The 17,270-nt window shown below is 41.8% G+C and overlaps 1 protein-coding gene across 1 annotated transcript in view; it reads left to right on the top strand.

Moving 5' to 3' along the window:
- The first annotated feature begins 3,759 nt into the window (after positions 1-3,759).
- GALNTL6 (polypeptide N-acetylgalactosaminyltransferase like 6) overlaps positions 3,760-17,270 on the top strand; it is a 477,188-nt gene continuing 463,677 nt past the window's right edge. The window contains exon 1 of the mRNA XM_086464318.1: positions 3,760-3,897. Coding sequence (XP_086320444.1) covers positions 3,760-3,897 — 138 coding nt within the window. The remainder of the gene's footprint in view (positions 3,898-17,270) is intronic.

The raw sequence follows: 17,270 nt of genomic DNA, 5'->3' as shown, positions 1-17,270 counted from the left end.
ACTGAAGAAAGTGTATATTCTGCAGCTCCACTACAAGTTATTCTAGAGCAAGCATGTGTTATTGCCACATGCCTTGATGTGTGTTTGCAGCTTCTAATTCACTGAACAGTGACGCTTCTTTTTTTTTTTTTTTTTTTTTTTCCTTTTTCCTTCCATTAAACTAGCTTAGCATCTTTAAAATTCAACAATTCTTATTAGGGCTAGGTGGCTTATGATTGTGCGAAAAAAATACCTGCTGAAAAATGTGCCTTTATTCTTTACAAAGCAGACCTGAATTTGCCAGTTGTGGACTATGACCCTTCCTACAAAATCATTCTCAGGATCCAGGAAATGAAATTGAATTTCATCTCCTGGGAGTGAATGTCTGCATTCACTTCGACCTCCAGAGAGGGATTTAATTGGCATGCGGTGGAATTCCACTACACAACATCTCCTAAATCTTTCCTTCCAGTAGTCCTACTTTTTCTATACAATCATTATATGATCTCATGACAATCATTTCTATACTTAGGATGGTTCTAGCTATTATGCTTCTCGCGCTGAGTGGAAGAACATCAGGGCTGAATCCCTTCAGACAAAAAGGCAGCTGAATGAAAGTCTTCTATACGCTGGGAAAGTTTCCTAACCCTGGATTACGAGCTAAAAAAGTAAGTGGAATTTCTGACAAGAAGATCACTGCCCTTTGGTTTTGTGAATACTTCTAATCTTTTGGTGGATTCAGCTCTTGAATACAAACTCAATTTTTAAAAATTTGCCTGAACTGAATACCTTCTTGGTTAGCTGTAACAACCAAAAAGTGTAGCTGCTTGCATAGCCTTTTTGATGATCTTCCATGACATCCTTACATCCTGGCAGGGGTAAAAAGAAAACAGTGAAGTATATCCTTTGTCACCAAGACAATAGAGCAAAGACTTGCACATGACACTCTGCTAAGCAAGATTAATTTACGTAGGTCTTGCAACTATCAGGGTGTGTGTGAAATTGTCTGGAACCTACAGAGAGAGTACAGTATCAATGGCTCACTCTCAACTGTGGGAGGACACATTTTGCAGAGCTCTGCAAGGATCTGTCCTGCATGTGAGCACATTGAAGTCCTTGCTAAGAGTCTGGATTACAGAATAGAAATTATTTATCAAATTTGTATATGACAGTGGAAAGTAGGCTAAAATTCAAAGTGATTTTGACAAACTGGATAAATATTCTGAAAAAAATTACGATATTCAATAGAGACAGTGCAAAAGGGAGTATTCAGCCATGGAGATAGAAACAGGAAGAATGAATTAGGTGGTAGTTAATTTGAGGGAAACAAAACCAACCAGAGCTTAAAATGTATCACAAAAGGGTCCTCTACTGCTGTTACAACCAAAGCTTGCATTGCACATGGAAGCATGGAAAAAGAGTATACACTGTGACACACACACAATTACCCTTTTCTTACAAACACTTACAAGGTCCCAAGTAGCATATTACGTCCAGCTTTGGACATTGCATTCAAGAAAGGTACAAATCAGTTGAAGACAGTCCTGATGAAAGCAGTAAGACATGTCAGCTGTTGAGATGCCCTGGAGTGCCTGTGAAACAGTATCTGCAAGTGGGCTTTAACTATGTAAAGATTGAAGGGAATACTGTGCTTGCTGCCTCTTTGGTGGCTAACATAATACTCTGAAATCACAGCAAGGAAGATTCAAGTTAAACATTACGGAAAAGTTTGTAACTGCAAGTCAGAACAGATTGCCTGAGGAGGCTGTAGTGGTGCTGTTGCTGGAGGACTTCAGAATGGGTTAGACAAACACTTGTCAAGAACAGCATAGATGTAGTTGATAGTGCCTTGGGGCAGAGCCGTGGAGGAGCTGACCTCACAAGGTCCCTTCTAGTCCTACTTTTACGAAGAGTATTATGCTATTCCCTCGCACCCCACCTTCAGCGTTCAGAATTCTTCTGTTCCTCCCACAAGCATTCCTTTATCTCCAACTACATTCCTAAAAATAACCTTTTACTGCCTCTTTTACTATTTTATTCATGTGTAGAAAATGTTTTCTGCACAACACAGTTCTGTGGATGGACAAGATCGACCTCAGCTATGAAAAAGGACAGGACTACTTCTCACCATTCATAGAGATGCACTTTGTTTACAGAAAGAGGATTCTCACGACAAGATTTAGACCTAGACATTCAGAAATATTTTAGCCACTGGTAGAAATATGGGCTGTGATTGAAGTGGTAGCTTTTTATATGCAGGGCAGGGAAAAAAAAAAAAAAAAAAAAAAAAAAAAAAAAAAAAAAGGAAGTTAGAGATACCTTTGTTTTTCAATATTCATTCTAGACAGATTAATGTTACGAATCTGGTACACATTTTCACGTGGTTTGATGTGACAAAGCTGAAGGGGCAGTAGGTCCTTGCAAGCTTAACCTAAGTGCCCCCTTGTTCTCTGAGAGGACGTAGTTTCAGAAGAAAGGGTAATTGCACCAGGTACTCAGAACGAGCAGCTGAACTCAGCCCAGAAGCCCAAACGGGTCTGATGCAACAAACAGGGCAAAGCCGACAACCGGAGCGACATCGCTTCGAACATCTCCTTCCCCCGGCGCTGCTCCCGAAGCTGGATGACCTCGGCCCCCGCGGTGCGGGAAGGCAGGGGTCGCAAGAGCAGACGGCCGGCGGGCTGGGGAAGGCGGCGCGGCGGGGGGAGGCCGGCCAGCCCCCAGAAGGTGAGCGCCCCGGCACTGCCTGGCGCAGCGGGCCGGGGCGCCGGGCAGGGACCCGCCCGCGGGCTCCCAACGCCGTTCCCCCCGCGTTTCATGGAGGACGGACTGGAACGGGAATTGCAACCCCCGTCCCCGGTGCGCGGCGGCGGTGGTAGCAGCGGCGGCGGTCGCAGTGGCGGCAGCGACAGCGGCGGCGGCACCGCCCGGCTGAGAGCCGCGGGGCTCCGCTCGCCGCCGCCGCGGAAAGGTGCGGAGCCGGGGGGTGGCATCCAGGGGGCGGCCGGGATGAGGGGGCGCGGCGGGGTGGGGCGGGGCGGGCCCGGCGCTGCCCGCCCCCGGCCCGGCCCGGCCCGGCCGGCGCACGTGGTGGCGGGGGGCGCAGGGCCGTCCCCTCCTTGCCTACCTCTCCAGCGCGGAGGGGCGCGCTGTGCCGCGGCGCCGGCCTCTGCGCTCCTCTCCTATTTTTTTAAAATTATTATTATTATCATTATTTAAACTCTTGCTTAGCAAATTGCGCGTAATGAGCTCATGATGCCGCGCCCCCCCACCCCAGGCAGGCAGGGGGAGATGAGGCGGGCGGGCGCGGCGAGCCGCGGGGATTCCGCGTAGCGCTAGCGCTCCCGCGGTGCCCCGGAGCCTCGAGGAGGGGGCGCTCTCTCGGGCCAACGCCGGTTACTGGACTCGGGTTGTGGGGTCTTTTTAACCTCCGGTTTTTTTAAATTTTATTATTCCCCCCCCCCGCTGTGTGTCGGGCTGTTCGCCGCTCTGTGCGCAGGTGGCTCCATGAGCTCCCCCGGCAGCGGCACCGCCGCCGCGCAGCGCCACGCCGGGGCGGGGGGAGCGGCTGTCAGCTTCGGCCACGCCGCCGCCGCCGCCGCCGCCGCGGGGGGCGGCCCCGCCCGGGCACGGGGCGGGCGGCCGTGAGGCGGGCGAAGTTTTTCCGCGGCGCCGGGGCCCTCCGAGGGAGGACAGGGAGGGAAGGACCTGGCCCCGTGGTGCTGGGGTTACTGCTACTGCTGTCGCCGCCGCCGCCAGCAGAGCCGCTCGGCTTTGGCCATGAAGAGGAAACAGAAGAGGTTTCTGCAAATGACGCTGCTTTTCACCGCGGCTCTGATTTTCCTGCCCGACATCGGCCTCTGGTCTCTCTACAAGGAGAAGCACCTGGTGAAGCCCGCCGAGCCCGCCGAGCCGCAGGTAGGTGCGAAGCCGCTCGGGAGCACTGCCCCGCGGTGCTCCGCGCCGCTCCGCGGTGCCCCGCTGCGCCGGGCCGGCGGTGGGCGCTGCCTCTGCGGGCGCGGACCCGGCGCTCTCCCCCTGCGGGGCTGAGCGGGGCCCGGCGCCGGCGGAGGGGTCCGGGGCGCGGGGGCCGCCGGCGCGGAGCGGAGCGGAGGGCGGCAGCGCATGCGCTTGTCCTGCCTCCGCGCCGGAGGGAGAAAGTTGCGGGCGAATGAATGAGCCTGCCGGGCAGGGCTTCCCCGGGCAGTGCGCGGGTGAGCCGCCAGAGCTGGGGTGAAATGAGGAGGATGTGGGATTTTGCATGTTCCGTCCCTTAGCCGAGGGCGATGATGTTGGGCTCTAATTCCCATTACGAGAAGTGGAGTTTTTACCGCAACTTTTGTTTGTCTGCCTGCCCGTAATACTTCATGAACCAATGTGTGGCTGTGTGTCTGCTAAAATTGCCCAGGATCCATTTGGGTAACTAGCCGCCTGGATTTTTTGTTTCGTCTTCCTTTCTGCTGAAAACTCGACAGAAGTGACTGACGGTCTCTTCTGAATGTTACTTATGCGACCTGATACAACTACGCCGTGTGTAACTGCTTGTCAGACTGATGTCACAACGAACTTTTAAATATTTCCAGTTTACGATCTCTTCAGTCACCACTATTAATAACTGCAGTTGACATAAGCAGTTTTTTTTTTTTTTCTTAAGTTATTCTTCAACTAGCTGGGTTTATGTATGGCTCATAAATTACAGCATGACCTGCATTAAGTGAAGTTTAGTTTTAGGGAGTTGTTGTAATACAGTACTTTGAAACCCTACCTGTAATTTACCAAAGCTTATATGTGTTCTGTTCAACACTGCTATGCTCCTACACTGTAATTGTCAGTGTAATTTAACTGTAACATAAATATTTCATAGATCATTAGTAAGAAATTATGGGATTGTTTGATCTTTTAGCTTGTTTACCACTTGCATGGCCTTCATGTTAGAGTGTATTGGACAGCATCATGTATCATTTTACTGTATTAGTAGTCTTAATTTCAAGGGTCATCACCCATGTGTATGATGCTCTTTCCATATACTAAATGTATTTAAGTCAATGGCTTCAATCGAACAGTAACATATTTGATTCTTTGTTAATATAGCTATCCATTACAGAAGTTAGTCCTCCAAAGTATCATAACTGGTTAATGAAATACTCTGAATGGAAGATACTTTATTACTGCAAGAGGAAGTTAGGGATAGCTTCTTAATTGGAAGCTTACTTTATCTTTCCAAGGGTTTTAAAATGCAGTAGGTGTCAGGTCCTAGATTTTAGTTGGAAGTAATTTCAGCTGAAAGAAAATTATACACAATTATAAGTGTCTGTCATTAGTTTACAAAGTGCACACTGTAGTCTTTTGGAGTTTCTAATTTACTTTGTGATTTAGGGAAAGCTAAGATATTTAATTCAAATAATGATTTTCATGTTTATTGCATAGCTCTTTAGAAGACACATGCCTTGACATAAGATGAAATTTCTAATGTTCAAGACTGCACTCTTAAGTATAGCTTGACTGGATAGCACTCAAAGGGAAATAACCTTTTTTTAAAAAAAGGTTCTGGATAGAATGATGGAAGAAAACCTTGGAGATCAGCAGCTGAGTATACATGAAGTGAGACTTGCTAATGAGACCCCAGCAAACTTTAAATGCTGTTTTCTGAAAGGGGCTTTTTACTAGCTTCCTTTTCTCTTTTTTTTTTTTTTTTTTTTTTTTTTTCCTTTCCTTTTCTCCCTACCTGAATACTAATTGAGCAGTAATGGGACTGTTTAATGGGAAAACAATAAAAATAAGCAATGAAACTTTGAACCTTATAGCTGACTCTAATGTAATTCTGTTATCACTGTCAGAATTGAAATCATGTTGGGAATGTTACTACCCAGTGAGGATAGCAGGTTGAAGTAGAGGTGAGTAATGCAATTATGGTACTTGCGTCTTTTGATGTGCCTTTTGTAACCCAAAATGCATACAAGGAACAAGGGTTGAAGTACAAGTTTTGAGTTCAACTCTTTTAAGTATAAAGGAAATCGTAAGAAGATGGTCAGTGTATTTCTTTGAGACCACACTAGAAATGAGGTCAAACTAGAAAAGACTGCATTAGAAAGAGTGAAATAGTATCATAGTAGAAATACAACTTTTTCCCCATGTTAAGTTAGTAGGAGATGCAAGAATTTCAACACTCAATGCCGTCACTCTTTGCCCTTGAGGTGTTCAATTGATACTTAGTGTGACAACACAAGTTTCAAGGTCAGTCCTACTGAAACTGCAGCAGACTTTTCTTATGTATTCTAAAGTTAAGTTACATAGGTATGTGTGTAGAGTCAGCACATAACAGTGACTAACAGTCAGAATGCGATAGTGTGTCCTGACCATGGAAGAGGGACAGAGCTGTCAATGATTTCAATAAGTTAGCCATAGGCTGAACTGGTTTTGCCCTTGTGGGTAAAGTGTGTCTAGTGGTATTCTGACATCAGCAGTACTGTTTATAAATATGACATCTTTTTTAAGAACAATTAAATTAATGTTATTGATCAGGTGCTTTTGAGGAGATGGCATGGTGAAATTCTGATTTTCTGATGTTATAAACTAAACTTTCCAATTCAATGCTAAAGCAGATATCCCCAAACTTCCCTGTGAATGAGGGCTCTGTCAGCCTCTCCCACCACCTCAGCTGCTTGCCACAGTGTTGGAGCGAGGGAGGGAGAGCAGGCTGATGGAGGAGGCATTGATATCCTGACAGCAGTAAGAAGAGAAGCTGTTCAAAAACAGACCACAATGCAAAAATAGTCTGTTTCTATCAATGGTAGAACAGTGTCCCCTGGGGACTGTGTCGTTCCCAGTGCCTAGAAGAGGGCACTTGTGCTCTTTAGTGCTATCCAGAAGTTTTAATATGACAAAATAAATTGACTTTTTTATTCTTTAAAATAGTGCTGCAATAAGTTACATAAGAGTATTTTTTTTGTCATCATGCAAATTCTGTTGCTGAGCAGAGCAGCTCTCCTTTAGGAAAGATTAAAAGATGTGAAAATGGTATTGACAACTCTGATTTCAGACAGCATTAATGATTATGATCACTGTACATTAATTCTATAATCATTATTAACCTGTAAGTGTTTCATACAAGCTTACTTTTTTTTTTTTTTAACCTATCTTGTTTTCCTAAGGTTTTCACTTGTGAATTTGATAGGGTTGATCTTTGTATTTTGATAATTGTTATTAACTTGGTTTATCACAGTGTTTAAAGTGGAGCTTCAAGAGTAAGTGTACAGATACTAAGGTTCTGAGTTAGATGCAGCAGCAAGCTCTCCATGAAATACAGTTTGAGAATAAAGTGGTACACGTGAGGAAAAAAAAATCAATTTCTGGTTTAATTCTTTCTTAAGTCAGTCTTCCTTGCTGTACTATGGGAAGAAGGGAAATTGAATAGCATATTTTCATTGCCTTTTTAAAAAATCTTATAAATTCCTTAACACATTATGGTCTCCTTGAGTTTTAATTACAGTTTTTGCAGTTAGTTTAACTTTGGAGGGGTTTTTTGGGTTTTTTTTTGTGGTGGTTTTTTTTTTTCCAGTCACTGAAATATTACGTATGTGTTATATAAATATCCTGTCTGATCTATTCTTTTGATAAAATCCCAAGGCCCAGGGTGTTTGAATGCTAAGTTGCATGGATAAAACTTTTATTTCAGTTTTGTTGTCTGTGGAGGAAAAGCAACAGTGCTGTACAACTGGTGGGATGTAATCCTAGTCCAAACCTGGTTATCTGATGCTATCTAATCTAAAGTTAATTCTACTTTATTTGGCTACAGTAAGGCTTTATCCTTGTCTGTTTATATTCTTCCAGTTTATGAAAAATAACCTAATGTGAAATAAGGGAATTTCTTGCAGCAGCTTTCAAGTGTCTGTAATATAGGTATTCGGTGAAAAGTATTGTCAGATGTATTTCTTTGTTTTTATGGGATGCTAGTGTGGTTGGGTAAAAGGAGGGCAGTCTGTTGAAGTAACCCCCAATGCATTTCAACTTCGTGTGGTACTTTTTTTTTCATTCAGTTGTCATTTTCCTGCTTCCTGGTGTCAAATCTCCTTACTTAAAATTGGATTGAACAGCAGCATCTCTTAGTCACAGATGCTCTGTAATACTTACTCATAGGTGTATTACTGAAATGCTTTATGATGTGTAAAGTGAGGAAAGAAGGTAGATTTCTGGCTTCATTTCACTTATGCTTTGGCGCAGTGGGGCATGCTGGTTTAACCTCCTGCTTTAGGCACTTCTGCAGGAGGAGCTCTCAATGGTGTTGGCCCTTTTTATTTTTCGTGCATGCACGGTGCCTAAAGCAAAGACCAAAATACAGTCATGCTGTAAGGGAAAGCTTTGTTCCATGGGATAGAGTCACACTCTCTGTCCTGTGAATGCTGTATTTCTTTCTGGTTAACCCCATGATTAGGTCTTTCTCTTGCGATATGCGAGGAACAGATTTAAATGAACTCCTCAGGATAACAACAACTTAGTTCTTACAAATCCTGGGCCTGTACTGTAGTTGGAAAATGGGCACAAAATCCACCTTCCAAGGCTGGTGGCTGTGAAAGTCCTGACTTTGCCTCCTGAATCCAGGAAGCAGTTTCAGCCTGCCTTGCAAACAGTAGTTAGTTGCTAAAGCCCATGAAAGAGGTGAAAATTTAAATTTACCCCAAAGTACAATGTTTCCTACTGTTTAGTACACAGGTTCTAATAATCATGGTTGTTCCAGGACAGTTAACTCTGTTTATTCACTATTGATGCCAGTGAAGTATGAAGCTTGGGTTGGTGAATTAGTTTCTGGAGCTGTGTAAAAGATGCATCTTGAAAGTGAAACTTACTTCCCCCCCCCCTTAGCTGTATTTTCCTTGCTTTTCCAGTTGATTTCAACAGCTACAAAATCTTGTACTAAGTGTGGTTTGGTTAGGACACAAATAGACACCTATTTCCTATGATTGCACTGTCAGGACACGTGTCAGTTATGTATGTATTTAGTTCCACTGTCCTGGTTATTACCTTTGCTTTCACCACAAACATGTGAGGTGGGAGAGTTTTGTTTCTCTTTAACAGAGGAGTAAATAAAGGATAGAGTGACAAACAGGCCCAAGTCTACAGAAGTAGCTGCTTGACTATTGCTGACATTAATTTATACTATTATGGGAGAGTACATGGCCAACCATAAAAAATAATGGTAAAATGAAGTTTCCTTTTCTATGCTCAGTTTCTATGCATGTGCTGTTGTGAGCAAGTCCTCATTTCTCTCCCCAGAGCAGATTGATGTGTTCAATCCATTCTTATTCTACAGCCCTGTTCATTGCTGTGCTGCTATGTCAGCTCCAAGGGCCCCTATACATGGCAAGGCAAAACAGAACTTAGTATCTTAAAATACAGTGCATTGGCAATCTGCATTTTCCATTTGAGTATTTTAAGCATCATACAGTTAACGCTTTTCTAATTTACTTCTTTATCTGAATTGTTCCTGTATAATTTCATTCCCCTGTATATATTGGAGCCTACTGAGGAAAATATCATTTGAGGTCTAAAGCCTTTGTTACTTTTAAGATACAATATAATTTTTGGCAATTAACAGTATGTTTATGTTGTATTCAGCATACCAGAGGGAGCCCTCCTGTGGTTAATTTAATACCTATCAATTTTCAGGAATGTTACTAAACAGAGTATATCTTGCAGGATAAAATTAACTGTTTTCTATATTTAGTTTTCTTTCCATTTAACTCAGATTTTGTAAAGCATTTCAGCTAATATTATTGTTTGTAGTGTTGTTTTTTTTTTTTTTTGTTTTTAGCACAGCCATTTCAAATTTATCCAGATCCAAACATGAGGTCAAGAAACCTCTGTGCATGCCAACATTTGGACTTGTAGAAAAAGCACTGTGATGAGGGGGACTCTGTGACCTTACTAAAGCAGTGGGATGCTGGATTCCTCACTGATGGGGAGAGGGGCATACCCAGGCTGTATTTTGTCCCCTCACTGGGACATGATGTTCACTTCTTTCCTAAACTTCCTCATCTCCCCCTCATCTCCCTGTGCAGGGAATGTAGCTCTTGTGTTTGGGTCCGGTGAACCACAGCAGTACAGTAGGTGCATCCTGGTTGGGAGCCAGACTGCACCGCGCCACTGTGCATGCTGTTCAGTGGAGATGCAACTGCATATGTAGGCAGTTGTCTAATCACGTATAGATAAAAGAACAATTCAGCTTTGCTTTTCTTTTCTTTCTTTCTTTTTTTTTTTTTTTTTTTTTTTTTTTGAATGCTCAGACAGGTAACTTACGGTCTTTGTCTGGCAATACGCTGATGTGCACATTTACAGCAATTGACTTCAGCAAAATGGAGTGTATGCTAACCATTTCGATGGATTGGGGCCAGGAGCAGACATGTTTGGTTACTTTAAATAAGGCTGAAAAGAAAAAACCTCAGAGGTTGACATATTAACTACAATGCAGCTCAGAATCCCAGGCTAAAAATTCTACATCTATCATAAATGTTCCTCACTGTCAAGAGACTGAATTACACTGACTGAAAGAAATAGCAGTCCCGTTTTTTAGTGTTTATTTAAAATGGTAAAAGGCTTTATTATGAGATGTCAACCTGCTGAACCAACTCCTTTCAGAGAATTCCGATGTGAACTGTTTTTTAAGGCCAAGCTCTATTGTGATTCATTGGTTTCAAACTGATTTTGACAATTGTCACATTTGGAGGAGTTTTGCTGGGTGATGGGCTTGGCTGGGTAATATTTCTCAAAATGTCTTCAACAGAGAAATCCTTTCACTCATCTTTATGAAAAAATGCTATAGAAGAGACCTACTTGAGGAGGTTTCCTCGAGAGGTAAAGGAGAGAAAAAAGTACTATTGCAGGAATTTAACAGGATTTCATGCTTCTCTTTCACATTCTTCACCTTCATTTCCATAATTTTCACACATCGTTCTTCATAGGGAAGATGACATGACGCCAAATCTATGCAAGCAGCTGGTAATTCAAGTCAGCTATTTAATCACTAAACTAATAGCAATATATTAAGAGAATTGTAGGAATAAAAATGATTGGGTGTGTGTGCAGCTAACATGGAAAGGCTACAATATCCCACTCCTTTTTTACTGGATGTTTGTACTCTGCAGGGTCAGAGCTGCCATATTCCTGTTCAAGGTAGTGCTTCACAGGGACAATGTTATCTTACGCTGCCATTTTAAGATCCCCTGGCAGATCTTATTGAAGGAATTTCCTATCCCCTCTTTCTCCTGGAAAGATCCTGTTTGTTGAAGACCTCTGCCCTCACTTTAGAAAGCACTCACTAGCTGAAATACGAGGCTTTCATCTGGGCACGTGTGGATTTAACAGCATCCCTTTCCCCCTGTCACCTCCAGCTGTTGGTTACCATCCAATGCCTGAGTTTTTCAGCCAAATCTCTGGTGACAGGACTTAACAGCATTTGACAGATGCTTCATTGGATCATCTCAAAACACCTCCACAACAGTTTAAGTCTATCTGCCAGACTTTTCCCTGAAGTAGCTGAAGAATATTTGCATGTCTTCGTCAGAGCCATGTGAGCAGTAACCCCTGTGAGAGCTGCAGCAACAAGGAGTTTGGAGATTGGTGACATCTGGCAGTGCTGTGAATGTGGAGTGCCCTGAAACTTCTGTCAGGTTTCTGCCAGCTAAGGGTTACCATGTCCAGTGCAGTTTCCTACACTTTGCCAGCTGGTTTTGTTTTTTTTTAATGTCAGATTTACACTGCAAATTGGACATAGTTGACTAGAAAATCTGTCCCATACAACTTAAATGTTTCATCAATCAGTGATAAACCGATTCTGTGCTTAAGATGTAATGGCAATTTAACAGTTTACTTCTCTGCTATACAGTAGTTTATGACAGGATGTGATACTACTAAGAGATTTAGGTAGGCAAAGTAATTATCTGAACTAGAATTTGGTCAGGACACCAGTGTTAATGCAGAGTACTTTAGAAATTGGATTGCTCACTGAAGTGTGTAAGTATAGATTTATCAGACTAACTTAAAGTGCTCATTTGCTTAAAGAAGTATAATTTTTCATACTTGTACTTAAAATAGAATAACAGATGAGTTTATTTAGAAAATTTTTGCCTGTTTACTTATTGTTGCTATCTGAAAATAGTTTCCTATAAATTAAGTGCTAGGGGAATGCAAGCAAATGTTTAGGACAAGGAAGAACATTTTATAGCCAGCCTGTGACAAGTTCTGTTTATAGATGAAGATAGGGAAGCGCGAGGGCTCCCTGTGTCTCTGTTCAGAGCCAATGTCTGTAAAATACAGGCCCTGCACATGTATTCCTGCAATGGTAACAGCTTCTGTAGTGCGAGATAAGTATTTTATCCCATATGTTTTTGCCTCACTTAAAATCTCCCAGTTTTGCATTGGATAATTGTCTGTCATGGGCAGATTGTCTTTCTGTTTTGTCATCCAGTCCCTGAGCTAAAAGTTGTGCTTGTAACGTAACATTTGGGTAGTGCTGCTAAAGCTTTACATGGTTGTGTCAGAGAAGGCAACGTCAAACAAGTGCATATGTACTTGGGAGATTTGAGATATTCCCACCCACAAGATTTAGCTCCAACAGATATTGGCAACTGACATCTCTCTTCTGCACAGATTAACTCTACCCTTGGCAAAATTTTGCCAGTCCCTGGCAAAGCCTGCACAGATGCAGCAGTGGTTAGCCAGAGATAGATAACTTGAGGACAGACTGTAAATTGTACCAAATCTTGTGCTGAACGACTATCCTTCAGTGGTTCGCCAGCTGTGAATCATCTGTCTTGCACAGAATGTAATACATAGTTTAATGCAATAGTTCACTTTTATGTGAGGGGCAAAATACCTACTGTGGCCCTTCAATGGGGAAAGCCCTCTTATTTTCAACATAGCAACATATCTCTGCTTCTTGCCTCTTTTTCCTTTTTATTTGCCTTTTTTGGGAAAAAACACATTTCAGTTTCTTTAATATTTTTGCTATCTCATTTCATTGCTGGGTAAATTATTACATTAGATTGCTTGAATCTTGGAAATTTTTCTACAGAGTGGTAGTTTCACATTAACATGGGGAATGCATGAAAAAGACACATTAATGCCATCCTACAAGAAATATATTGCTATTTTTCGGTCTCTGATAAGCGACTACATTCTAAGTTGCTTTTGATATGGATGCAGAATGAATGACAGGTTTAAACAGATGTTGTTTTTCCAGAATTGCTCAACATAAACTAAAGTGACAGTCAAATTGCTGATCAAATTTTGCAATTACAACATCAGTATAAAAATGTAAATCCATAACTTTTATGACATTAAGTAACAAACTCTCCACTAAAGTTACAAAATCGTTAGAGACACACCGTACATGGACATAAAAAGTACTTGGGATGGCTATAAAAATTAGCAGAAAAGTAAAAAATGACATGCAAAAGCCTCACAGCAAAATATTCCTGCAATATATTTAACCTGTGTGGCACATCAGATTAAATCTTTTTCAGCATAAAGGCATTCTTGACATAATTTCCAATGATGGTGAAGCAGTGGGAATTTCTCCAAGTGTATCAAGACACTCCTCCTAATGATGGTCAGATTTTATTTTGATCTATATTAACTCTTGATCTATAGAGTGGTCTGAGAGAAGAATGGTTTTATCTCTCCATTTTCTCTAAAGTAATCCATTTAAGAGGTACAAGCCAAATGAAAGCACAGCCAGAACATATATATTAGCCTATGCTTTGCTAACATAAAGTGAAATTGCATTCATGTCCACCAACTGCCTATACTAAAGGAATTTAAAAACAGAATGGAAAGCTGCCGCCTTTGGCAGTGCAAACGGACATGCCATGCGTGCAGGAAGGGCTGCGGAGGAGAGCAGGAAACTTCCGGAGCTCCATCAGGGAAAGCAGCAAAGCTGCAGAGGGACGGGGAATAAATCTGACTGGAAACACAGTCCACTGCCTTATGTCATCTTTCCACATCTTCTCTATCTCCTCATTTTGTGAGGAGAGAATACACCAAGAGCAGTAAAAATGCTGAGACATTGTTTAAACAATCCATACACAGTGTAGAGAGAAACTGCTTGACAAAGAGTTGTTATTAACATGAGACTTACTTTTTATAAAACTGAGGTGGTATCTCAGCAAATTACGGCTCAGAAATTCCAAGCGCTGCAGTTTGTGTGCTGACCCCACACGAGTGATAGTGCAGTCACTAAAGATAAAGGTGTTTTCATTGAAGCAACTTCAATATGAACAAGTGAGAGAGAAATTTTTCTTCAAATGCTCAAGACGCACAACAGATGTCTCCTTCAGAAGCAATGAAAAAAAATTGTATTTTATACTGGGAGAAGGGAAATGGAGATGGCATCATGCTAAGCAGCAACCTGCTTCTGCATCTGGAATGGATGTGCATGACAAATCAGCACAGGAGATCAAGCCCAGGACACATGTATTTACTGCCTATGCACGTTGTAACCCCTTCAGACAAAGATCTTGGAAAAACTTGCCTTTTTCTTATGCTTGTTCCGTGACTTATGAGTAAAATCTTACTGAATTAAGTTCAAAACTGAAGTTCAGTGGATTGAGACTCATCTTCAATGCATTTTAAAGAAATTATTAGTAGAATAGATTCTTCAGAAACAGTTATTAGTGTGGGCTTTGAGGTTTTCGTTTTATTTTTGTATATATACACACACATGTACACATGTGTATGATTGTTTATGGGCAAGAGGAGGTGAGGAGACCATGTTTGCTTCCTACAGGGAGAGGGAGTTTATTTTTCTCCGTGTAACATGCCCTAAAAATCTTACGGAGAATGGAATGATTTTGTGAAAGACACCGTGTGAATGTGTGGGAAAGCTTATGTTTGTGAGTATAAGTTCAGTACAATCTACAGTGTCTTTGGCATTTTCCAGGTTTTTTTAATAAATGTGGGGGTTTTGTTTGTGTTTTATCTCTCCTCCCTCTTTATGCACAGCTTGTATGTGGGCTGGCTTTATGTTCGGGTTTTGAACAGTGATAACTTTAGATGATCCACTGAACTTTTTTCCCCCCGATCTCTTTCTAAGTCTTGAAATATGTAGGAAATAAAGATGTTGGCTCACTTCATCTATGCCCTTGATTCTTTCCTGTAAGTCTTTTCTACTTTTTAGACAATGGACTCCCATATAGATTTCTTTAGGAGACCATACACAAGTTTGTTTGAAAAGTACTTGCCCAAGGCTGCTATCTTTACAATATACTTTGCTAACTGCTTTTCTGCTGACTTGTGTGATCTAAAAAAAAAAAATAATCAAATGACTGGCCTTCTCTTCCATTTAATAACCTTCTTCATATTTCAGATTAACCTCCAATTTACTGATCTGGTTGTTAGAGAGACCAGCTACTCTCTTTCAATGATAACTGAGAGTGAGAAGCTGCCAGACTGTTAGTTTGGAAGTGACAGGTAGGAAACATGAAAGAAAAGAAAATGTACAGCCAGGACAATAGTAAGGGAAAATACATCCCATCAAATATATTTCTGGAACTTCTAAGTCATGTTGCTATCATGTTTCCTATGCCTTCTCTTTCATGTTGCTCTAATCTGCATCTCTGGCATGTACTGTTATCAGATTATTATTTTTTTTAAATGCATGCCACCTGCAACCTTGCTTCTCTAGTCTAATTTGTTATAGCATATTAGTAAAGCTGCTTTGGAATACCCTGGATTAATGATGCATTTAAACTGTTTTAAAATGACCCTGGGCTAGGTCAATTATTGAAGTGGTGCCAGCGAGGAATATTTTATTTTGATTGCAGTAAGCTCTTAGTTTTGTGTTAACCGCATCGCACAATCATGACCTGTGGGCTTTTAATGTAGGAACTGAAAATGTGGGAATAAAGCATGCTTCATATTTTTATGTAGCAAACTGAGGGTCCTTCTCAAAAGGAGACTCTATAATCTTGTTTTCTTCTAGTGTACACACGGCCACCTTTTTGTGCTAGTGCTATGTCTGAGAAACCGGAAGCTGGAGACAGGCTTTGCAGAGGATGTCCAAGGAACAGAAGTGCATGGGGAGAGGAGGGCCTCAGTTCCCGCATGGCACTGTGGAAACAAACAGTGTTGATGCTTGGTGATATGCTGACACAGGGCTCGGAGTGGCTTCCCTGAATCAAGCGTGCCACAGCTGGGCAGAGTGTGGTGTCAAGCAGTGTTTAAATGTGAAGTGATGGAGCTGTTAAGGTGGTCTATGACGCATACTGGGCTGAAAACTATAGGAAGGAAGCATATCTTGTGCCCAGCTTTGGTATACAAGTGGGAAATTACTCTTATTTACGGTTTAGGGTGAGAGAATTCTATAATACAGGTTATTTCTCAAAACTTTATTTGTAAAAGCAGTGCATTTAACTTTTTCTTGTAAAATTCACATCCATGATTATTGCACAGGTAACTTCATATTTCTTTTCCCTTTTGGAAGTGGAAAGTGCTGTATGCTGTGTCCTGCCTTGGAATTGAGATGGAACCAGGGCTTATTGTGTCGTTTTCAAAATGCAGGGATGTGTTTTTTCACATCCCAAACATCTTTCTATGTTTTAAACTGGTCTGCTTTTCTGTGCAAAGCTGTACTGTAGTTTCTTCACTAGATTCTAACATTATGGGCAGCTTATGCTTCAAATTTAAACCACGAACAAACAAACAAAAATCAGCTTAATAATAAAATTTAGTAATGTAGTCTCATCTTGATAAAACTGGCCTTGCCCACCCTTCAGTGACATTGGACTTCACAGGTTTGGCAGTGCTTTGGCAGCTTGAGTAACTTAAGTTTCACCAGTAACTTTAGGCTGTGGTTGTAGTTATTTGTTAAATAGGTCTTCTGCAAGAGGAGCTGGAAACTGACACCAGTCAGGGCCTGAAAGTAGACCTAAACAGAACTTGTAGAAATTTGCTTAAAATGAATAGGATGTGCACCCCAGAACAATGTTTTCAATGAACTATCTAAGAGGAATAAAACCAGTGTTTAACATCAAGACCCCTACCTTGTGTAAGAGAACTGTGATTTGGCAGTGACTGAGACGCTCAAGAGATCAGCAGAGATCTTGAAGAGCAAGCACTTAAGAGGAGAAACAAAATGTAAAACAAGACCAAAAAGATGCATTCCAGTTGCTTCAGAAGAATCATGGGAAGGAAGATAAAAACCATGTTATGTTTTGGGGTTGTTATTAGTCTGAGGTACTTCCAAGGTGCTTGAAAACTAAGATGATCCATGCCTAGGAAACAGGGGCATAAACAAATGA

The sequence above is a fragment of the Leptosomus discolor genome, chromosome 4, assembly GCF_034619465.1.
Source record: "Leptosomus discolor isolate bLepDis1 chromosome 4, bLepDis1.hap2, whole genome shotgun sequence".
Taxonomy (NCBI): domain Eukaryota; kingdom Metazoa; phylum Chordata; class Aves; order Leptosomiformes; family Leptosomidae; genus Leptosomus; species Leptosomus discolor.
Note: the sequence above shows the minus strand (reverse complement) of the source record. Positions and strands in the feature narration are given on the sequence as shown.